Below are 22956 nucleotides of genomic sequence, written 5' to 3'. Positions count from 1 at the left end.
TTCATCATATAGGTACAGACTGCGAATCGGCAATGTTTTGTTTTCCTTCGGGGCCTTGTTAACAAGGACGGCGAGGGTCAACACGGTTTTTGGTCTGGCAGAGGAGCTACAGACCCGTATCTGCAATCGAGGTGAGATCACCCGCTGTGGGTTTGGGACTTTAATTTCAAGGCTGTGGTCATGGAATATGGAGTCAAGGTGTCATTTTCATAGGAGAACCTATATACTATTTGGCTCGGAAATATCACATTGCCATCTTTCTCCCTTTGCTTATAGACTTGGATGTTTGTCGATGCTGAGTCAGCTCGATAAGATAAGCCACAAGCGAAAGCCCTCAAAATTCGTTCTCCCGCCAAAACCCACTGTGCCCGATCCCTGCCAACCCCGACTTCCGCGCCCTTTGTTGCGGCCATTCGACCGACTTCTTTCTCCCCCTTCTCCGTCACCCCTTTTATCCGCTTCTCAAGAAAAACTCTCCCCATCCAGCATGTCGTACGACGACCGCGCCAACGCGCGCCCCAACCTGAACGATGAGTCCGATGTTGAGGAGGAGGCTCTGGTCAACGACTACCGCGAGCAGGTCAATTACGATGATAGCATGAGCGAGCTGGACCGGACGACATCCCTCGGCGGCCAATCCCAGACTCAAGACCTCCAGGCACAACTCGCTGCGGCCGCTACCCCGCTGGAGTACCAGGCCACTCTAGAGACCAAGTTCGCCAGCTATGATAACTACTGCAGTCTCTTCCACTACATTCTGAACTCGGATGGTCCCGTAGATTTGGAGGTTCCCTCGGTAGGTTTTTCTTTATCCCCCTCATTGTTCGATGGGACGGGAAAGTTCTTAGCATTTTGTTTTTGTATCAGACTAACACTTTTTCTCACAATCAGTATTACTGGGCTTGGGACGTGATTGATGAGTTCATCTACCAATTCGAGTCGTTCTGCCGCTACCGCAACCGGGTCGCTCGCAGCGGGTCCAACGAGGAGGAGGCCCAGGTGCTCCGCGAGAACCCGAACACATGGGGCTGCTACTCGGTGCTGAACGTGCTGTACTCTCTCATCCAGCGATCGCAGATCAATGAACAGCAGGCCGCTATTAAGAGGGGAGAGAGGACCCCATGGCTTTCGCCGGCGAGTACGGTTCCCGGCCATTGTACAAGATGCTCGGGTATTTCTCGATCATCGGGCTGCTGCGGGTGCACTGCCTGCTGGGTGACTTCAGCCTAGCGCTGAAGACTCTCGACGACATCGAGATGAACAAGAAGGCCATGTTCGCGCGCGTGATGGCCGCCCACTTCACCACATACTACTACGTGGGCTTCTCGTACATGATGATGCGGCGGTACGCCGACGCGATCCGCATGTTCAGCCACATCCTGGTGTACGTGTCGCGGACGAAGAACTTCCAAAAGGGCGGCAACAGCTACGACGCCATCGCCAAGAAGAACGACCAGATGTACGCCCTGATCGCCATCTGCGTCGCGCTGCACCCGACCCGCCTGGACGACACCATCCACTCGGCCGTGCGCGAGAAGTACGGCGAGCAGTTCTACCGCATGCAGCGCGGCGGGCCCGAGGCCCTCCCCGTCTTCGAGGAGCTCTTCCGCTCCGCCTGCCCCAAGTTCATCAGCCCCACGCCGCCGGACTTTGACAACCCAGCCTCCAACGTCGACCCCGTCGACCATCACACCGCCATTTTCATGGACGAGATCAAGAACACCCTGTTCAACCCCACTATCCGCTCCTACCTGAAGCTCTATACCACTATGGACCTCAAGAAGCTCGCTGGCTTCCTCGAGGTCGAGCCGGAGAAGCTTCGCTCGTGGCTGCTTGTCAACAAGCAGCGCAGCCGTGAGATCCGCTGGGTCGAGGGTGGTCTGCTGGACGGCGAGCCGGCTATTGCCAACGACCTCGACTATGCGCTTGAGAACGACCTCATCCATGTCAGTGAGACCAAGGCCGGCCGTCGTCTGGTCGACTGGTACCTGCGCAACCTTGCCCGTGTCTACTAGAGGATCTGTCTGCCGTTTGTGGATGCGGTTGACTCGTTTATTTTGACGGCGAAGAACGGAGGAGTCTGCATGCATGCAAGAAGGAACGAACAACGACCTGAGATGATTGATTTTTCTTCCTCCTTTTTCTTTTTCTCTCCTTCCCTTTCTCATTCCCATTTTATTTCTCATCGCCTCCATTCCTCGCCCTTGCTTTGCTAGTTCGCATACTCATGTTTCTTTTTTTTATTGTTGTTGCTTGCTTGCCTGACCTAGACGTGTTCAGGCTTCGTGGGTTCAAAATCAAAGTCGGATGATTTACTGGAAGGGCGTACGTACGATGTTTGCCATTGCCCTGCTTTCTGCTGTTGGGCGCTTTGCCCATCTGGAAAAAATATGTTGTCGAGCAGAGAGAAAAAGAGACTTGATGAGATGAATAGATGAACAAATTACTGGTTCCACTCGTTTTCACACGTACATGCTTAGATCAGGATCACGTTGCACTCCTATTGTCATGTGCATGTAGCGTAGACCAAGATCCCTCAGTCAGGGCTCTAAATGCCACACGGCTTCAAAGCATCCCAGCGTTACATGCACGAATTGCGGCCATTATCAAGTATCGCCTTACATAAGGCTTTTCAACCCCCAGGTATCCAAGGAGCAGCAGGAGCAGAAGTAACTTTTTGCCAAGTGTGATAAGTCTGTACTAAGATACCATAGATCAGCCTCCGCAACTCGTAGGTGCGGAGACTGTCTAGTACAAAGTACGGTCCTATAGTTAAGGCTCCGCATCTCGTGAGTCTTGGAGGAGCTGTGAGAAGTTGCAGAGACTACCTCGTACACAGACTGACTATAGGTAAGGTTCTATGTCTTCCCTTAGCTCCTTAAGTGCCTGTGAGTTGCGGAAACTACCTCATGCAAAGTACTGACACGGCTCTGCACTATCTTGCCGTAACTAAGCCTCCTCAGCTCCTTGTTGAGAAGCTGTGGAACTCGGCTCATACTAATTAATTATAGGTCTACACCGTCTTGTAATAGATAACTCTCTGCATCTCCCGAGTCTTTAAGGAGATGCAGACTCCACGCCATACAAAGTAGATGACTACCAAAGAAGACATATCACCATCAAAGAATGATTATATTACTATACAACCGACGACATACCTACTGTCCCATCTCCGTATCGTTTATATTCCCATCATCCTGGAGCTCACCACCACCATCCAAATCAACCACAAGCGGCGCATACTCCCCGGTCTCCTCGTCCTCATCATTCCCATCCATCTCCATCTCGACCTCCTCCCCATCCTCCAACTGAATCATCCCGCGTCTCACAATAGCCTCCCGCTGTAGCTCCCAGTCATATTCAGCCTTCACCCACGTCCCAAGCTTCTCCAACTCCGCTTTAACCATCGACCCAGCCACACCATCGCTACCCCCAACAACCTCATCAACACCCCGCTGCAGTTTCATAAGCAGGTCACGCAGGAACGCGCCACCCTCGTCGCCGTCTATTTCGAATAGCCCACCTTCCACGTCGTCGCAGCGCTGAAGTTGCAGTAGCAGTAGTCGGAGCACGGCGCTCATCAGCCCTTCTCTTTCACGTATTGCTCGCCGGGACGTTAGGATTAGTTCGAGGAGTCGTTTCCATTGTTGTAGACATGAGTGGTTCATCATCGTTAGTACCATCAGGAAGGTAAACTGCAGTTCACCGAGCAGCTGTGTTTCTCCTGCTTGTTGCGTATCGCCAGAACCAGAGCCAGCGTTGTAGCGCTCGACAAGTTCGCCAAGAGCCCAGGATCGATCCTGTGCTGCCTCCGTTCGTTCTCGCCCCACGGCGCCCTCTCGCCAGGTGCGTTTGAGGTCGATGGGGAGAAACCCAAACTCGCGTTCTGGGAGCTCCCCCACTGCTGCATCTCTTTCTGTTCCTTCTGCGCCGGTGCCTTCGTTCGGAGCATCTAGGCCCGGTATATAGTCCGCATCCCGGTTCGCCGTGCTCGCCGAGGTAACAGTCCACCGTGGATGCCCATCCACATCTATCTGAGGGCGGCCCACAATGCGCGACAGGATGTCGGGTGTAATTCGATCCGTCAGTCCCTGCCAATCCCTCCGCCCGCTTTCCTCTGTCTCTTCTTCTTTATTATCATCATCTTCTTCCTTTTCAGCTTGTGTGCTAGAAGACTCCCCCGAATGCCCTTGATTAGACAACATGGACGCCGACACGCGGCTCCGATAGCGAAATAGGCCGCCGCGCTGCCAGACAGAGCCGAGGTTCGCCTTGTAGCGCATGGCCTCCTGGCGCTCTCGATCCGTGATTGGAAGAGATTCGAGGGCCTCGGTGTCGTGATTCCATCTCCAGATGTATATCTGTGGTTCATTCTGGCGGGATGTCGTCGTCACCAGCGCGGTCCCGGCGCCACTATCGTTCAAATTGGAGTTCGACCCCGCGCGACTGATATCGCCGACGTAGAACCACGCGCCGGTGCGCAGGGAGAAGCTCTCTGTTGTGCCTGTGTAGAGAAAATGCCATCCTTCAGGCAGATCGCGGATGCCGTGGAAATTGGGCGTGGAGGTGAAGGTGATCAGGTCGATGCCGACAAATGTCTTGGGCGGGAGGTGGGGGAGGAGGATTGTCGGGGAGGGCTGAGGGGATGGAGGGGGAGGAGGCATGGCGGCGGATCGGATCGGATCAGGTCAGATCCTGCCGGAGGGAGTGGAATGGCAGCTGCTGTGAGTGTCGCACTTGTGTTCTGTGTGTCGTTCGTGCTTGTCTTTTGACCAGCGTGCAAGACTTGAAAAATCGGCTGCAGAGATGGAGGGGGATCTGAGGTCAGCTCGAGGTGGGGAGCTCGGATCGATGTCAAAGCTCGAGACAACAGGTCATGCCAATGGGACAAGGGTTGATTTGGCTGGCGTTATAATGTCAACGGATGTATGTGGCAGGTCAGTTTGGAAATCGTTCGAGCTCTCCGCCCTCCCCGCACTCATGTTTGATCCACGGACACCTATCTACACATACGGAATTTACAATACTCCAAATATTCTCGGATCCAGTCATTGATTCAGCGGTCATAGACTAATAACTACCTAACTCAATAGCTCAAACCCAAGACACAGAGAACGTTTTCTTTTCAGGGTAGAAAAAATTGAAGACCAGGCAATAAGGGCCGTTCCTCGCGTTTATTCCATCCACAGTTGCAGGCGCAAAAAACCCGCGTGTAGCCTCCCATCCATCCAGCCATGCAGGAAAGAGAGAAAGACACACAGTCCCGCACACGCCTACAGACGGCGACCACGGCGACCACCCTTGCGACGAGTAGAGTCGGAGGGGGTGGGGGTGACGTCCTCGATGCGGCCGATGCGCATACCGGCACGGGCCAGAGCGCGGAGAGCAGACTGAGCACCGGGGCCGGGGGTCTTGGTGCCGTTACCTGTAGACAAGCATTGTGAGATTCCAATTCCACTTCCAGCTAGACCATGGGGGATAACATACCACCGGTGGCACGGATCTTGATGTGCAGAGCGTTGATGCCCAGCTCCTTGCAGCGGGCGGCGACGTCCTGGGCAGCAAGCATGGCGGCGTAGGGGGACGACTCGTCACGGTCAGCCTTGACCTTCATACCACCAGTCACACGGACGATGGTTTCGCGACCACTGTGGTAGAACAAAAAGTCAGCTACCTTAATTCGCAAGTCACTGTGAGACCATTGCATTGAGCGCGAGGTTTGTTTGTTGTGCCCGCTTCCCTTCCAATTCCAGTTCCAGATGTACCGGATCAGGTGTGGGTGGGATGTTTGCACTACCGTCGCAGCTCGCAGGGTGTAGATCGCACGGGGGTCATGTCATGACATGGACGTACCTCAGATCGGTGACGTGGACGAAGGTGTCGTTAAACGAGGCGAAGATGCGGGCAACGCCGAAAACGAGCTTGCCTGTTTGCGAGATGTCTCTGGTCAGCCTATCACGATCCCAGCAGTAGAACGACAGAAGTTGTCCAACGCACCATCACCGGCCAGGGGGCCGAGGGAGACGTTCTCCTTGGCGGGAGCGGCGGTCTTCTTGGGAGGCATTGCGACTGTGGGTGTTGGGGGGTTAGTGGATGGAATATGGAAGAAGAAGAAAAAAAAAGGACGAAGCGATTCGCAGGATTAAATGGAGTTTAGTGTGTGCCCTAGACTCGGGTGGGTCAAGCGAGAGTGTGGCCTGACCGTTGAGGTGTCAATCCGGATCGGGAGTCGGGCCGGGCAGGTCACTTCCACGCTATTTAAATTTCTTTCCGTTCCCTCGTTTTTCCTTCTTTCCCTCCTCAGCCTGGCAATTAATTGACCCAGAACTCCAGTGCCTGAACGGGTCATTTCAATTGACACATAGCAGACACTGCGAGTTTCTTCGTTCATCTTGCCTGTTCCACTTCAGTGTGTGAAACGATCGTCCCCTCGTGGGCGTGCGTGACTGCCCGACATGGGACTAACCAAGGACAATGCCTCGATTGGCATTATTGGCATGGGCGATATGGGCAAGATGTATGCCCAGCGCCTGAGTGATGCCGGATGGAGGTAAATCTTTTCTGTCGTTCTGGTCGACTGGCGACAGCCATCTTTCAAACGGTAAGCCCTGCTTTTTCTTTTCTTTACCCTCTCTCTCTCTATCGAATGATGACTAGAGTGCATTTGGCTCGAGCATGGTCCAATGGTCGACTACCTCGCCATTCTGGTCGGTAGTTGGCTGTCGGACTGTCACTGATGTAACAACCACGCTACCTTATATTTTTTGTCTGATCGATCTTCGATGCTGTTTTGGATTGTTTTTGCCACAACATCTGGGAATCCGTGCTGACCCGTGATTCCATAGGCCCATGAATCCTCCTTCGTATCTGTACTAACCATAATCAAGGATCATCGCCTGTGACAGACCTGAGAACTATGAATCCTTACAACAAGAGTTCGCTTCTCAAGTACGTCTCCCGGCCAGGGTCAAGGGCAAACCACAGATACTTATCGTACATAGCCAAGGGTCACCATCTTGCCGAATGGCCATCTCGTTTCCAGACTTAGCGATTTCATTCTTTACAGTGTAGAGGCCGGGATAATCGACAAGGTAGTGGCGCAGTTCGGGCCCTGTATGTTGTGCACACCGTGCTTCGAGGCTGTTGGATCGTTGACATGTTGGAAAAGCAACCAAGGCCGGCGCGATCGTCGGCGGCCAAACGTCCTGCAAGGCCCCCGAGCTCGCGGCGTTCGACAAACACCTGCCCCCGGATGTAGAGATTGTATCCTGCCATTCGCTCCATGGCCCCAAGGTCAATCCCGAGGGACAGCCACTGGTATGGGACCCTTCCTCCCTCCCCAGCCCGAGCGTGAATTTCCTTCCAGCCCGGACGTGCCTGAAATAACGGTTGCCATCATCAGGTCCTGATCCAACACCGCGCCTCGGACGAAAGCCTGCGATTCGTCGAAGAGATCCTATCGTCATTCGGGTCCAAAATTGTCTACCTCACCGGTGAGCTGCATGACCGCATCACCGCCGACACCCAAGCCGTCACACACGCCGCGTTCCTCAGCATGGGCACCGCGTGGCATGCCAACCAACAGTTTCCCTGGGAGATCTCACGCTGGGTCGGCGGGATCGAGAACGTCAAGATCAACATCACCCTCCGCATCTACTCGAATAAATGGCACGTCTATGCTGGCCTGGCCATCCTCAACCCGGCGGCCCAGCAGCAGATCCGCCAGTACGCACAGTCCGTCACCGAGCTGTATAAACTCATGATTGGGGGACAACGGGATGAGCTGAAGCGCCGCGTGAAAGCGGCCGGCGCCTCGGTCTTCAAGGCTGGCACGGAGGGACAAGACCTTTTGCTGAAGGATGAGGTGCTGGATCGGTTTTCTCTGTCTAATCGCTCGCGCGAGATGTCGCCTCCGAACAGCCACTTGAGCCTGCTGGCGATTGTGGACTGCTGGTCGAAATTGGGGATTGTCCCCTATGACCACATGATCTGTTCGACTCCGGTATGTATGAGGGCAGAAACATCAAGGAGTGTGCTGACGGTGTACAGCTGTTTCGTCTTTGGCTGGGCGTCACGGAATACTTATTCCGCAATCCGGAGCTTCTTGATGAAGCACTCGACACGGCGATTGACGACAACACCTTCCGGTCAGACGATTTGGAGTTTACCTTTGCGGCACGGGTGAGTTCAGAAGAAGATAAATGCGAGTCGCGTGCTGACTGTGTGGCGTATTCAGGCCTGGTCCGATTGCGTATCCTTTGGAGACTTTGAATCCTATCGGGACCGCTTCGAGCGGATCCAGCAGTACTTCTCGCCTCAGTTTCCAGAGGCGGCGAAACTGGGCAATGAGATGATGAAGACGATTCTGGAGAAGACGGAAAACAGGCATAACAATGGTGTATGATAGAGATAGAACCAGTGTATGATTTAGGGTTAATCGATTTAATTTGGGAACCACAACAAACAATCAATGGTTATACATCCTAGCGCGGCTCCCTTAGTCAGATCACGATTAGATCGACTGGAGTTGACGATGGCCCGCAACCCGTGACTTCCCCCCTCTGTAACTGCCATTCCTCCATTCCTTCCCTTTCCACCGCTCTCAATGCCCTATTCTCGTGACTGGTGCTAGACAACCCTCCCGCGGGCTGGATGGAGCTCGATGGCTTCCGGGCACAACTCAGCATTCTCCACCACCTCGACCCAGCACCGTGTTTTGGGCGAGGGCCGCTCATCTCTCAGCCAGGATGGCTCCTCCGCCGACGGAAGCTGGCACGATGCCAGCTCACGAACGGGGCGGAATGGTCGGTCTGAGTCTGGGGGCAGTGCCACCATGGCTCCCAGGGCGTCATTGGCTCCGTCCTTTGGCGGGCCCGGCAGCTTCAGTGCTGAGCTCAAGAGCATGAATTCCAGGAGCGTCACCCCGCGACCAGATGGCACGTACGCCGCCCGCCGAGCCAGCCGATCGATCGGCGAGGACGACTTACCCACCACCGAGGAGCGCCAGGCCGTCATTCGAGACAAGATCGCCAAGGAAATGAAGATCAAGACCGGGACCGAGAATATGTTGGAGGCCCTGTTGGCAAAACCCCCGAAACAGACCAAGGAACAGAGATTACGCGTCGAGTCCGAGCTCAGCTCGTCCAACCGAAAACTGGCGGAGCTGCACCAGGAACTGGAGGATGAACTCTTACGTGCGCAGGCGCCGTCGTCCCCCCCTCCTCGCAGTCGCCTCTCGGGTATCTTCCGCGGCAGTCCCATGCGCTCGCCGTCGCGCAATGACACTCGTGGTGGGTTGCTGGATGAGGATATTGAGGAGGATGGCGAAGGAGATATGGAGTCGCCAACCTTTGTCTTGACGGAAACGTTACAAGCACTAGAAATCGAAGGGATGTCGCCTGATTTCTACGTGGAACGTGCAAACAGCTTGGTTGAACTGTTCAAGCGGTACCCCTCGTTGAAATATGATCTAGCATGGCCGGTGTTCGGTCTCCGCGTCCAAGTCATGCTCCTGAGTGACAACAAGGAAGTGGTAGCCGCGGGATATCGGTTGACTCGCTATGCCATAGCGGACCGGAAATCTTTGCAGACGATCCGGACGCTTCACACCGATGAGCTGATCATATTGTCTCTGGTCAAAGAAAGTAAAGCAAGTATCGAAAGGGAACAGGCTTTAAAGTTTGTACGGGCGTTTTTGGATGTCAAAGACGGTGTGAAAGAGATTGATCGCGCCATCGTACGAACGATCGTCTCCATCGCGGAGCACCACGAGGACCGACTTCGGAACATATCAATCATGACTTTGGCGGAGATGTTGGTCAAAGACCCCGAGTTGGTCGCTTCTGCTGGCGGATTCTCCGCGCTGCATGATGCTTTGGCCGAGGGGACTTTTGGTGCGTCGGAGAGTTTGATCTCGAGCTTTTTGCATGTTCTTGATACCCCTCGGAGTCGAAAGTACTTGCAAGGGTGTGAGCTTGAAGCCGTCCTCGCACCCTTCACGGACTCCTTGTCCGATTCAATGCGCAATGGGCGGCTAAAGTCCGCCGCTAGAGCGATATCTGCAATGCTGAAGACTTGGCCGGGTCTGGTGATTCTTGCAAGGCACCAATCTCAGCCACTACGCTCCCTTCTCGAATCACTCCACTATCCCGATCCTCAGGCTCGCGACCTCATCATGGAGCTGTTGTTTGACGCTCTTCGGATCAAGCCTCCTTCTTGGTCGTCTTCTTTTCTGGCTGGCAGAAGACTCACAACATATGGCAGAGTCTCAAATCTCCGCTCAGACCCAGACCCCAAATTCTCTCGCGGTTTCTCAGACACCAGGAGCGACAAATTCGATCTCACGGCACATTTTTCGACTCTAATATTGGCAGCATTGGTTGAGGCAGGGTTACCAAAGGTATTTCTCGGCCCTCGTTCAGACAATCCAGAATGCTGACTCGATTCCAGGCGCTTTCTGATCTTATTGAAGACGAAGCTGATCCCTCACTTCGACGCAAGGCAACATTGCTCTTGACCGAGGTACTCAAACTCGCCCATCATTCTTTGCCTCAGACGATCAGCGCCAATTTGCAAGTCCTTGCACACTTGATTCCATCAGCAATCAATTTTGACATGGAAAACCATGACGTCTCCACCTCAACCATCTTCCAAATTGACAGCATTAACCGGACGATGGCGCGCTCTGGTGGTTTCAACGGCGGGGCAAATCGGTACAACATGGACGCTGATCTATCGGCGTCTCTGCTACCCGGTGACCAGGGCAAGGACAAATTGGGCCCTGCTATGGACGAACAACAATTCCGCAATGCCATCCTGGAGACCCATGTGCTTAACACGGTCAACTACCTCAAGTGGAAATGGGATCTCATCCATCGGTTGGTTGAGGGGCCTCTTACCAACCCGAAGAGACTGGACGAGGCCATTAAGGGGTCCAAGTTTATGAAGCGTCTCATTGGATTCTACCGGCCTTTCAAGTACCGTTTCTCCATGATTCCCAACTCCAAACCAAACCAGCGTTACGTCCGGACTGGCTGCGCCCTCATGCGCATACTGGTCCAAGTTCCTGAGGGTGTCAAATATCTGGCCGAGAATAAGTTTCTGAGACAGGTCGCTGAATGTCTGGCCCAAGTGGACCGGATGAGTGGTCTCACTTCCGCGTCACCCCTCTTCTCACGAGAGCAAATGACCAATACCTTGAGTGGTGGCTACTTTGCGATGCTGGGCGCTCTAAGCGCTGAACCCAATGGACTGATCATGATGGAGAGATGGCATATGCTGAACATGTTTTACCACATCATCGAGCTCCGAGACCGGAACGACTTGATCCAAACGCTTTTGGGGAATATGGATTACGGCCAGGAAAGCCATCTTCGAGTCATGCTGTCTAAGGCTCTTACCATTGGCTCTAAGGAGATTCGAATCTTTGCAACTAAGCTCCTCCGAAAATACGCCGTGGGGGATGCCAGTCTTCCCGCTAATGCAGCCATCGGCAATGCGGAATGGGTCATCAAACTGCTGGTGACTCAACTATATGACCCAGATGTCACGGTCTGCCAGACTGCCGTCAAGGTTCTCGAAGAGGCATGCAACCAGCGCGATTACCTCGAGTTTGTGGTCAAGTGCCGGCCTTCACTTGATCACCTCGGAGAGATTGGCGCGCCGCTTCTTTTGCGGTTCCTGTCCACTTCAGTCGGATACCATTACCTGGATGGCCTGGACTACATCACTCAAGAAATGGACGACTGGTTCCTTGGGCGAAACGATTCCTACGTTGGTCTGGTGGAGGCTGCTCTCTCCCGGGCTTATGTCGACCAGCCACGACGCAGCAGCTATGCGCCCGAGGATCTGGTCGATCTCCGAGACATTGGCCTGGTTCCACCGCATTTCTACCGAGAACTCGCTCGGACAGCCGAAGGGTGTAAATTGTTAGAACAGTCGGGCCATTTCAATGAGTTTGCTTGGACGATCCGCGATTTCCAGCTGGACGAGGAAGACACCGAGGCGCTGCTCAAAGTCAAGGGTTGTCTGTGGGCCGTTGGCAATGTTGGATCCATGGAATTCGGCGCCCCGTTCCTCGAGTCGGAAATCGTGCAGCGGATTGTGCAGATCGCAACGAGTGCCGGTGTCGTGACCATGCGAGGTACTGCGTTTTTCGTATTGGGACTCATCTCTCGCAGTCGCCATGGGCTGCAAGTGCTGCGAAATCTGGGATGGGACTCAGCCGTGGACCAGAAGGGAGACTCACTGGGTCTCTGTCTTCCCACCGATTTCCGCAAACTGTTTTTGATCTCCTTCCCCGGTTTCGATGCAGAAGCAAGTCGCATTCCGCGCGAGCAACTCAAAGAAGCCACCACGGACCCAGACTCAGTCAACCAGAAGATCCTAAAGCTGATCGTCGACATGGGCAACACTGTCCTGTCGAAACGCTCGGCCGCAGATCTCCACAGCATCAAATCCAAACAGCCCGAACGATTCCACCAAGTCCATCTCTTCCGCAAAACCCTCTGCATTCTCGAGAGTCACCATTTCCGACTCCCCGCCCGCCGCTTTGCCCTGGATCTATTCGACAAAAGCGTGATGCGGCGGATTGTTTTTGAAGAAGACTCGTCGTCGGACTCTGAGTCCTCAAACTCCGACTCGTCGACTTAAGTCTTTCCTACTCTTACTCTTTTTCTTTCGTATGGGCATCTCTTCCTGACTCCGGCTTAACCTATCGTCGATACTATACCCCCCCGGACACAAGACGGTGCGTCACGTTGTGAATTTCTGTTGTTCTGTGCCACGATTTATGTCCATGCTCCCCTCTACTATCCATCTGTCTACGACCTCTTTTGCAATGCGGCCTGGCGAGCAAACATGGTGCGGGGTCGGTTTATTCTTTTTTAGTTTGGTTATCTTTTTTGGGGGTTCCTGCATCTGTTTTTTTGGCATGGCGGTGGGCGGATTTACCTTGGAATGAGACATGAATTATATCTCTGCAGTTTTGGAATGATTCCGTGGAATTAGGCCATTTGTAATGTCATGTCCGATGTCATGGATCCTCAACTGCCGATTCGCCGATCTGCTGGACTCGGCCCGCCTCTGCTGATCACGAGTCCCTCCCAACCCAAACATCGTTCTTCTTCAGTACATAACCCGAATGCACTCCTATCCGCCAGACTATTTATATACATATATTTCACTTCTATAACCAGAGACTCCCAGTCTCATGACATGCGATGGAGAATGCAGCCACCACACCCCCATCTCCGCAATCCCCGCATGCCTCCGCTGACCCAGGCGCAATAATGACGGACGTGCCGACGTCACCAGAAAAACAACCGGATGCGCCGCATGTCGTCGTCCAATTTATCCAATGCCGCCGCTGCTCATGTCCCCTGAAGAATCCACTCCGTCTACCGTGCGGCAACACGGTGTGCCGCGCGTGTCTGCCCCCGACACGCCCGCGGACGGGGATCACATACCCCATCGCGGCGGGTAGGGAGGAAGGATTTCTTTGTCATTGGGATGGAAGGGATGGATGTGCTGGGGAGCACTGTGTTGGTGATTGCGGCGCGGATGTGTTGCTGGGCAAGCTCGTTGCACTGTATGAAGAGAGTCTGTCGGGTGCGGGCACCCGGCTGGATAATGAAAACGAACAGTGCAGCCTGGTAGTCAGATGGAAGACCGAGGCTCAGGAGCAGCATTCGGCGCAGATTGATCGCGCTGGGTGGTTGGAGGGTATATATGGATTGGCGTCCCAGGGCCGGCTTCCCTGGGGTGCGCGCGACGTGGTCTATGAAGGCGATCTCACAGACGAGCGCGATCACCTCATCCGCCAATCACTGAAAGAAAATCTGCGCGCTGAGCTCGACTGTCAAGTCTGCTACGCGCTCATCCTCGACCCCATCACAACTCCATGCGGACACACTTTCTGCCGCAAATGTGTCGCCCGAGTCCTCGACCACACAGATCTATGTCCAATCTGCCGCCGCAAGCTGGGCCTACCACCAACCGTGCTGTCAGAACCACTGAACAAAACCATAGCAGGGATAATCGACCATTTCTTCCCCGACCAAGTCTCGGCACGGCGCGAAGCACTCGCGCAGGATGAGACGGGGTTAGACATCGAGAAGAACCTGGCGCTATTCGTGTGCACGTTATCGTTCCCGACGATGCCGACGTTCCTGCATATCTTCGAACCGCGATATCGACTCATGATCCGACGTGTCGTCGAGAGCGGCGACGGTAAGTTCGGGATGGTCATGTATAACCGACAGGCGCGGGCACAGCCAGGCGCGGAGGAGTTTATGTGCTACGGCACGCTTTTGTCGATTGAGCGGTATGAACTGCTTCCTGACGGACGCAGCCTGGTGATTGCCAACGGTGTGTCGCGGTTTAAGGTGTTGGAGGCCGGGATGCTGGACGGGTATCATGTTGGACGAGTCGAGCGTGTTGACGACGTCTCGCTAGCAGAAGAGGAACGGCTTGAGTTGGCGGAGACTTCCATGCCGGTCAACCCAGTGCCAGAGTCAGAGCCAGAGGGTCAAGCGGCCGATCTCCTCCCGCCGGTGGACTCGATGTCGACCCAGCAGCTGCTGGATGCGGCGCGCGAGTTCATCACCCGCCAGCGCCGAGGTGCCGCTCCGTGGCTCCATCCACGCATCATGTTGGCCTACGGACCTGTGCCGGACGACGCAGCGCGGTTTCCTTGGTGGTTGGCTTGCGTGCTGCCCCTCTCAGAGGAAGAGAAGTACCCGATTCTGGCGGCGACGAGCGTCCGTGAGAGACTCAAGATCGCAGCGCGCTGGGGGCGGGAGATTGAGGCTCGAGATTTGTATGTTCCCGAGTTTTGGTTCTCGATCCACAAAACACCACTAACATGGATGATGGCAACAGGTCCACCCGCTCATCGCTGCTCTCTGTCTTATGACTAGCCGCCCCTCTCCTCATAATCTGTATCATCCCATTGTTCTCAACACCATTCTCCACGGCATTTTATTCCTCGTCTAACAGCGTCCTCACGTCGCTAACGCCCTTCTCCTTCTCGATATCCGTCTCCTTTGGTGGTGCGGGACCCGCGGTGTTCGCGAATAGCCATAGTCATCCCCAGTCCGCGCAGGAGTCGGAGACGTATGTCTCGCAGACGCTGGTGATTGGCGCATTTCTGTTGATCTTCCTGGCGCAGGTGGGCGTCAATTTCTTGCATGTTCTGCGGGATGCTCGTCGGCGGAGGGCGATTGAGGCGGAAATGCGGCGGCGTTTGAGGGCTAATCGTGAAAACCAACGTGTCAATGGGAATGATAATGAGAATCACGTTGGGGAGAGGGAAGCACACAGGCAAAATGCCGGAGAAGAAGATGGCGGGGAGGTAGGTGGATGAATCAATGGATTGTTTTGTATATAAATCCTCAACATGCTCAGCAACTCACCTCCAGTACATACACATCATATCAACAAGCACCAACCACATATGCAATGTATCTATTTCATCCTAAAAACCCAACTTGTATGTATATCTCACTCGGGAATAAGCTCATTTTCATAGAGCGGTCTTGGAATCTGTGCAGCATTGTAGATCACATGACCTTCTTAAAATCAGTAGATGGTTGCTTTTCGTAGCCAGCGTAGTAGTTGATGAACCTTCTCTTAACATGGGGCATAGATATCAACGGTGAAATTTTGGCTGGAGGTGAAGTTATACACCTCGAGAACGCTTATCATCACGTGCGTCCACATCAATAACGCGTAGAGTCAACTTCCTCAACACAACCACCAGCGCTGGAACTTCCTCCAGTGCTGAAAATTCCCTCAAAAGGCATGACAACTCTCTCCCTATCGCTGGCCCCGCCAGCCTTGATCAGGCTCCACGACGCCTTGACATGTCTCTCCAAGTTCAGTGAGACGGTCGCCATCGAGGCAGAGCACGACCTGGTAGGATTATGCTACAAATAGTGCCGCAAAAAGATAAGCATTGACCATGTGGCTTAGCTCCGCTTGAGCGCAATTAACTCCACCAAGACGGCGTACGCGGCGTTTGCGTTCGCCAGGGAGCTGTTCTTCGAGGCGTATGCCTTCAGCACCGATGGCAACAGTCGGGCTGCGCGTCATCACCAGAGCACGACAAGTAGTGCGCCTTCGGATCGGTTCTGCTGCCAGATCTATATCAAGGTCCGTGGACTGGGCCTTCTTTGCAATGCAATCAATGGCTGTTCGTTGCTAACGGTGAGCCAATACAGGCTCTGTTATCCATCTTCCGTGGTCGCATCGACCGGAACAAAGACACCGCCGTGGAGCGCTGCGACATGGAGATCCGCGAAGGTCCGCAGCAGGCTGAGTGTCGGCTAACTGTTAGGATGATCTGCGGCCTGGGTAAGTTTCTCATACTGAATGGCATGAGCAAACATCTGACTCATTGTAGGCGTGATCAAATCGTACAAGCTCACCTACGAGCCTGCAACCGTTCAGCATGCCGTCTTCGATCGCACAAAGGCTCTCAACCAGTGGACTGCGGACCCGCGGTTTTTGAGGTCGATAATCGACCACTTCAGCTTTTCAGCCGAGCAGCTGGATATGTACTCCGACTCGGGCAAGGCGGTGTTTACCAGTTTTACGACCAAGATTACCGAGGGAAAAGGTATGTTGCATGCATCATATTCGGCAGAGCGGAAACCAATTTCGAATAGAAGTCCTCAAACATCCCGTCCACACCTCCGTGGCCATCGACAAGAGGGACTTTGCCGACTTCCTCGTCGAGAACAAACTGCACGTAGCAATCAACCTAAAAGATTTCAAGGCCGTGGTCACCCACGCCGAGACGATGAATGCCACCGTCACAGCACGATACACACGCCCCTGCAAGCCGCTCCAGCTGGCATATGAGTTCGAGGGTGTCGACGCACAATTCACGCTAATGACGCGTGGCGAAGCCGTCGAAGGAGGCGACGACGATATGCCGGCCTCCTCGCGCGCCTCGATGCCACGGCAGCTGTCTGCACGGCCGACGCCCGGACCAGCTCTGACTCCAGCAGAGAGAGCCAGGCGAAATCCGAATCCCGCTCCGGAAATGCCGCCTCCGCCAGCAGCGCGCAGTCGGTCGATCCGCCCGCTGACGGGCTTGTCTACTCAGGAGAATTTCGCGCAGAGAGCTAGTGTGGAGCAGCGACCGTCAGCATCGTCCACGTCAATGGACTTTGATAGCTTGTTTGTACCGGCGGATGATGATCGGCAGTGGGATGAGATGAATGAGGAAGAAGAGCCGCAGGATATTCTGGGGTGGGATGCCACGGGCCAGGTTTGTGGTTTTGCGCGCTGTTTTCCTTTTGTGTCCTTGCTGATCATCGCATGCAGGAGACCTTCCAAGCTACGTTGCGCGATGAGGAGCCTGATTTTTCCAGACTGACGGCGTCATCGCGCAAAGAGGCTTCGAAAGAAGAGATGGGCATTCCGCCGACACAGCGCATATCCCAGGTATGTCTATTGGTAAATCCGGTCGTGAACAGCTCGCTAACGAGGCACAGATTCGTGGCCTGGGTCTTTTCGACTGAGTTATTTGTTTATCTTGCTCTCTAGAGACATCTGCTCAAGATACTATCAACCAACTAGTTGCACATCCAACCCCAACACCAACAACCCTGCCACCTGCAGTCCTCGCATCTGCCGGCAGCGACATAACATTATACGTCCCCGCCACGTTGCCCCGAGCATCTGTCTCGGACCCGCAGTTCCCATGCTCGCCCCAGCCGAACGCTGCGACGGTTCCATCCTCCAAGAGCGCAAGGACATGCTCGCTGCCGACAGCGAGCATGGCCGGCGGGGGGAGATTTGGCGGTGGGTGTTGACCGCGATCATTTCGTCCCCATGCAATGAGATGACCTGGCCGTGGTGGGATTGTGGTGATATCCCCTTCAGACGTTGATATGCCCGTTGGGTTAGGTGGAGCATGTACATAAACCCCATTCCAACTCGCAAAAATATCGGTAAACCCATTTACAGCAGTGACCTCCACAACCCCCTCATCCTTCCCGTCTCCATGTGGAGATGACGATGAAGCTGACAGTTCAGAAGAGGAAGAAAGAGAATCTCCCAACACCCCCCACCGCATCCCTCTGTCACCCAGCAGTACAAACCGTCGACAGTCATCCCCCCAGACAACCGTAAACTCCCTCCCACAGACCGCACCCCTCGCAAAGAAGGGAATCCCATCAACGCGCGTAGGCTCCCAAATAATCTTGGCGGCTTTATTCCCAGGACCCAGTTGGCCCTTTCGAGAACTGCCCCAGCCGTAGACTTGGCCGTTTGAGAGGATTGCGATGGTGTGGGCCATTCCGGTTGCTAGTGCGGTGATTTTTGGGGTTGATTCTTGTCCAGATGGATAGGGAGAGGGTGGGAAGTTGGTGATGTATGATGGCGCTGATGCCCGGGAATGCAGTGTCTGTGCCCCAGTACCAAGTTCACCTTTCGTACCTGTTCCCAGCACGTAGATGCGGTCTTCCTCTTCTTCGGGAGAGACCGATTGATCGTCTGCCCGGCGATTGATCTGTTCTGATGAAAATAAAGAATTCTTCTTTGATATTTTCGGCACCGAAGCTACAAGCAACGACCCCTCCCACGTCGCAGCAATATGCTTGAAATGCTCGACAGTCAATCCGGAGACGGGGTCGTGGACACGCACCCTTCGGAAGCGGAGGAGTGGTCCTTCTTCTTCATGGTCGTCTCGTTCTTGTCCCTGCTCTTGCCTCGTAGCCGTATTCGGAATCTTCTTTTCGTTTGCTGTTGGTGGGCCATTCTCCTCTCCATCGCGATGCCAATCTTGACCTTGCGCATGGGTACAAGTGATGTTTTCTCCACACCGTCCATCCCCATTCCACCCAGCTGCCCAAACACCCCCCTTGGCCGTGAGAAGCAGGGTATGGTTCCCGCCTGCGACAACACGTATAATATTATCATTTTCGTCAAGAGGGTCATGATATTGTTCTGATGTCTCGAAGACACACTCCGTGGGCGAGGAGACATCCTCCGTGTGGCCGATGCCGAGTTGGCCGGATCCGTTGGATCCGAGGGCAAATAGATGCATTTCTTTTCCTTTTCTTCTTCTTCTCCTCTTTCCTTCTGGGGGTCACTTTATTTGGCTTGGACCATTTTGTATAATTGGTGGATGAGCGTTGGCATAGTTAGAACAACTTCGTCGAGGCGAGTCATTGTGGTTAGTCAGCACCTTTACTGAGAGCTTCACGATTGTATCTGCAAGAGCACGTAGACAGTACACTCACGGCTAGAATTGACATCTATACAGGTAGGTACAACAGAACATTAATCAGATCAACCAGCAAATTGCTGGATGGGTATAATATGAACATCTCTAATTACAGACAGGCCACAGGCCAGCATCATTCAAGCATTTCAACAATGTGCAAAGCCAGGCGCCGAATAAGGCACGAAGCAAACGGGGGATATCGAGAGACGGAGGTAGTTTTTTCTGAAAAAAGACATTGACAAGAAAGGAAAGAAAGTGAAATATGCACAAGGTGACAAGCTTAATGCTTCTCGTTGCCGACGGTATCCTCGGAGGTCTTCTCAGCCGGCGGGGGCAGAGTAAAGTTATCCTGCTTACTCGGCACGGACTGCTCCATGCCCTTGAACATGGGGCTAGTGCGGTGGAAGTAAGTGTGGACATGACCCTCGAGGAGCGACTCATCAGTGTCAAAGACAGCTTCGCTCTTCTCCTCAGACACCTTCTCAGCCATGAGAGCTTCCCACTCAGCGCGGAACTCCTCGACCTTCTGCTGGTAGTCCAGCTCGGCGTTGTAGTACTTGCCCCTGCCGGTCATGCGCTCCCACAGGGACAGGTGCTTGGAGTGGACGGCAGGGCCGTGGTAGTCCTCCTCACGACCAGCGCGGAGGTACTGGAAGCGGCGCTCCTGCTCCTTCAGGTCCAGACCAGTGGTGTCAGGGAGGAAGAAGAAGGTGAAGACCATACCGGCCAGACCGAACCAGGGGACCACGTAGAACTTCTGTTGCGTGGTGATGTAGTTGCCCAGCACGGCGGTGAGCAGCGCGCCGAGCTTACCGCACGCGGCGGAGAGGCCGTGGGCGGTGGCGCGGATCGGGGTCGGGTAGACCTCCGCGGCGACGAGGAAGGTGATGCAGTTGGGGCCGAACTGGTTGAAGAAGGAGCTGAGGAAGTACATGGCCTGGAAAGACTTGATGTGCTCGGGCTGGGTGTAGTACTCGTAGTGGAAGGCGGGAACGACAAACATAATGAAGCAGAGCAGGAAACCGATCTGCTGCATCCATTTGCGGCCGTATAGCTTGTTGTCGACAAAGAACGAGGCCATGTAGTAACCAGCCAGCGAGACACCGCAGTTGGCCAAGTTCCACAGCCAGGTGGGCATGACGGAGTCGGTCTTGCCGATGATCACGTCGATGAAATCGGACTGGAACAGCTTGTTGCCATAAAAGAAAACATCATTGGCGAACCAGCCAACAGTGGTAGCCAAGAGACGAGGACCGAAGTACTTGAAGGTCAAGCGGAGGGACTCGACATCGTAGCCGGTGACCGAGGCCTTCTTCTTGGCGGCCGTCAGCTGCTTGCTGGCCGCCTTCATGTGGTAGGCACGGTAGTAGGTGAGCCACAGGGTGCCGACGGCGGGGATACCGAACGACACGCGGTAGGTCCACTGGGTGGCCACCGTGGAGTAGGGCGCGTTGCCGCTACCGTGGTGGAAGCAGAGCAGCAGGATGATCAAGAGAGCCTGGTTAAGAACCTGGCCCCAGCCCTGCATCAAGAAGGCGCTGACGACCTTGCGGCCGCGGTGCATACGATCGTCCTTGGTCGAAACCTTGCCGGAGCCGACGGCGTTCTCCATACCACTGGTCGCGGTCATGGGGTACTCGCCACCTGCAATTGAGTTAGAAAAGACCTCGACTGATGATCCAGTGTCACCACTTACCAACACCAATGCCGTAGATGAACAGCGACCACGCGTAACAGATCACCCAACCGTTCTGCGTGACACCCCAGGCGGCAGTCAACATGACCAAAGAGAGCGTCATGATGGTTGCGTCCTGAATCAGACCCCAACGACGACCGATCCTGGAGAGACGGTTAGATTCATTCCCGTCAATTGGGAGAGAGGGACCTACCAGTCACCCAGCACACCGACGAGGACCTGGCCCAGAATGATCCCAATGACCTCGAGGTAGGACACGGCGTTGATCCACTGCTTGTTGCAAATGGTCGCATGGTCCCAGCAGTCGGGGAAGGCAGCCTGGAACAAAGGCTGGACGTTGCCGATGGAGAAGAGCACGTAACCCTCCAGACCCAGACCGGCACCGGGGAGCACGTAGTTGCGGAAGTAGTAGCTGACGGGCGACAGGGGGTCCACCTTGATCATGGCCCAGATGTCGCTGAGTTCCCGCTTGGCCTCGTTGTTGTTCTGGGAGTTGACGAACCCGATCTTCTTCATGAGCGGCAGATCGGCCCAGTAGACGCCTTCCTTGGTGTAGCTGTCGGCCGGGCGGATCAGCTGGTCGAAGGCATCCTTCTCGTGCATGTCCATGTCCTCGAGCGGGTTATGGGTCCCCGACATGTCAGGCCCATGAGGGGCACGAGGTCCAAAGTCAGTCATGGTGAAGGAATTGATTGACTCGGGAGAGAATCGGGAGTCCAATCGAGCAATTCGACCGGGAAGGAATGGGGTGAGAGGACCACAAAAGGCGAGGCTGCACAAGCCTACTAATTGCGGGCGAACGACAGTTTAAATAAGTTGATCGGAGAGATGTGCAGGCGAAGGACGGCCGAAAGGCAGACCATAGCCATGCCCTTCTGATTTTTTAGATCGATTCGCCGCAATCATCCACGCTCGGGAGCCAATCATCGAGCCGGTCGCAGCAGTGTGTTCGGAGGGTGGACTGTCACTGGTTGCCACAGGCTCCACGGTCCTTCAGTGCGCTCGGGTCACCGCCTGCCTCTTCGCGCCCCTCTCCGGTCCGCCTTCTTTTCCCGAGACACTCGCTGTCCAGCCTGTCCACCACGTGCAGATCTAGCCTAACGCCTCCCCGGTGATTGGTAACTCTCGAGATTGACGTCGGATGGGTCAGCCCACCCCACCGATTATCTCACCACCATTCACAATCCCCGCTCACCGCACGAGATCGACTTGCCCCTAATCGCAGCTACAGTTTGGGGCGCGGCCAGCCGACGTCCCCTGCGCCCATGGTTAGTGCCGTTCGGGCCGGGCTGTCGAGCAATTGCATGCGACCAAGCAGCCACCGGTTCGACAAGCCTTCTAGCCAAGGCCTTCGTCTAGATGGTCGGAGAGAGACTGCGCGCAAATGAACCTTCTCAATCCATTGACCGGGCACCCGTTGTTCGGTTCTTGACCTTCGCATCTACTCGATGGGATGGAAACTCATCAAAACACAGCACGCGGCGGGTCTGTTCAATCTCACGGCCCCTGCAGGGCGCGTATGCATGACAACCAGTGCCGCTATAAACTTTTGCTCGGGGCTCCAGCTGATACGCAGTATGGCAGTACTTGCTGGGGCTGCCACCGGCCAATGACCATGACTTGATGACCTTCCGATATCCTCATTCCAATGCAGGGTCAGAGGGATCGGCCCCTCCGGTTGACAAACAACTCCATCCGGGTGCATCCCTCGGGCGGCTTGCTAGAAGGACGGGCGTCTTCTGGAAGCCCGCGCACGTGGTAGTGGTTTGTTTCAGTGCAATCCTGTGGGTTCCATCCGGACCCATCCATGAGCCTGCTCGTATCACTCTGCCGACGGTAGGTCCCGGGCACACCGTCTAGCCTCCGTCCTTTCTTTCAGAGACACCGGGCACGACGAGACTCCACTCTCCTGGCTGGTGAGATGAGGAATTCGCGGCGACTGGTCTCATAGTTCGGGCAACGGAACGGCACTAGTCTCGGTATCCGCGTTGGGGTCCGGTGTTGTTGGCTCTGGCAGCCTTGC

The 22956-nt window shown here is 54.7% G+C and overlaps 8 protein-coding genes across 8 annotated transcripts; 4 read left to right on the top strand and 4 right to left on the bottom strand.

Annotated features, from left to right (window-relative positions):
- Window positions 1-487: 487 nt before the first annotated feature.
- On the top strand, window positions 488-2015 carry N7510_009896 (putative eukaryotic translation initiation factor 3 subunit EifCl; the record flags this gene model as incomplete). Its single annotated transcript, XM_056981821.1, has 3 exons — window positions 488-796; window positions 892-1052; window positions 1112-2015. The coding sequence occupies 3 exons, from the start codon at window positions 488-490 to the stop codon at window positions 2013-2015; spliced, it is 1374 nt and encodes a 457-aa protein (XP_056829657.1).
- A 1143-nt stretch (window positions 2016-3158) lies between these two features.
- N7510_009895 (AAR2 splicing factor family protein) lies at window positions 3159-4664 on the bottom strand (the record flags this gene model as incomplete). Its single annotated transcript, XM_056981820.1, has 1 exon — window positions 3159-4664. The coding sequence occupies one exon, from the start codon at window positions 4662-4664 to the stop codon at window positions 3159-3161; it is 1506 nt and encodes a 501-aa protein (XP_056829656.1).
- Window positions 4665-5273: 609 nt separating this feature from the next.
- Window positions 5274-6064, bottom strand: N7510_009894 (40S ribosomal uS11 domain-containing protein; the record flags this gene model as incomplete). Its single annotated transcript, XM_056981819.1, has 5 exons — window positions 5274-5425; window positions 5488-5648; window positions 5692-5793; window positions 5854-5926; window positions 5998-6064. 5 exons carry the CDS (start codon window positions 6062-6064, stop codon window positions 5274-5276), a joined length of 555 nt encoding a protein of 184 aa, XP_056829655.1.
- A 391-nt stretch (window positions 6065-6455) lies between these two features.
- On the top strand, window positions 6456-12651 carry N7510_009893 (putative cytosolic regulator Pianissimo; the record flags this gene model as incomplete). Its single annotated transcript, XM_056981818.1, has 9 exons — window positions 6456-6550; window positions 6888-6948; window positions 7002-7113; window positions 7169-7317; window positions 7403-8002; window positions 8050-8181; window positions 8237-8398; window positions 8633-10399; window positions 10450-12651. The coding sequence occupies 9 exons, from the start codon at window positions 6456-6458 to the stop codon at window positions 12649-12651; spliced, it is 5280 nt and encodes a 1759-aa protein (XP_056829654.1).
- Window positions 12652-13220: 569 nt separating this feature from the next.
- Window positions 13221-14918, top strand: N7510_009892 (uncharacterized protein; the record flags this gene model as incomplete). The annotated part of the gene is made up of 1 exon (XM_056981817.1): window positions 13221-14918. The coding sequence occupies one exon, from the start codon at window positions 13221-13223 to the stop codon at window positions 14916-14918; it is 1698 nt and encodes a 565-aa protein (XP_056829653.1).
- An 883-nt stretch (window positions 14919-15801) lies between these two features.
- Window positions 15802-17383, top strand: N7510_009891 (uncharacterized protein; the record flags this gene model as incomplete). The annotated part of the gene is made up of 5 exons (XM_056981816.1): window positions 15802-15915; window positions 15973-16152; window positions 16221-16353; window positions 16403-16618; window positions 16668-17383. The coding sequence occupies 5 exons, from the start codon at window positions 15802-15804 to the stop codon at window positions 17381-17383; spliced, it is 1359 nt and encodes a 452-aa protein (XP_056829652.1).
- Window positions 17384-17563: 180 nt separating this feature from the next.
- Window positions 17564-19057, bottom strand: N7510_009890 (Regulator of chromosome condensation RCC1; the record flags this gene model as incomplete). Its single annotated transcript, XM_056981815.1, has 1 exon — window positions 17564-19057. The coding sequence occupies one exon, from the start codon at window positions 19055-19057 to the stop codon at window positions 17564-17566; it is 1494 nt and encodes a 497-aa protein (XP_056829651.1).
- Window positions 19058-19517: 460 nt separating this feature from the next.
- Window positions 19518-21611, bottom strand: N7510_009889 (putative MFS phosphate transporter; the record flags this gene model as incomplete). Its single annotated transcript, XM_056981814.1, has 3 exons — window positions 19518-20881; window positions 20934-21076; window positions 21127-21611. The coding sequence occupies 3 exons, from the start codon at window positions 21609-21611 to the stop codon at window positions 19518-19520; spliced, it is 1992 nt and encodes a 663-aa protein (XP_056829650.1).
- Window positions 21612-22956: the final 1345 nt, after the last annotated feature.

The sequence above is a fragment of the Penicillium lagena genome (assembly GCF_028827675.1).
Source record: "Penicillium lagena strain IBT 129212 chromosome Unknown utg000007l_segment0_segment0, whole genome shotgun sequence".
In the NCBI taxonomy this organism is placed as follows: Eukaryota; Fungi; Ascomycota; class Eurotiomycetes; order Eurotiales; family Aspergillaceae; genus Penicillium; species Penicillium lagena.
Note: the sequence above shows the minus strand (reverse complement) of the source record. Positions and strands in the feature narration are given on the sequence as shown.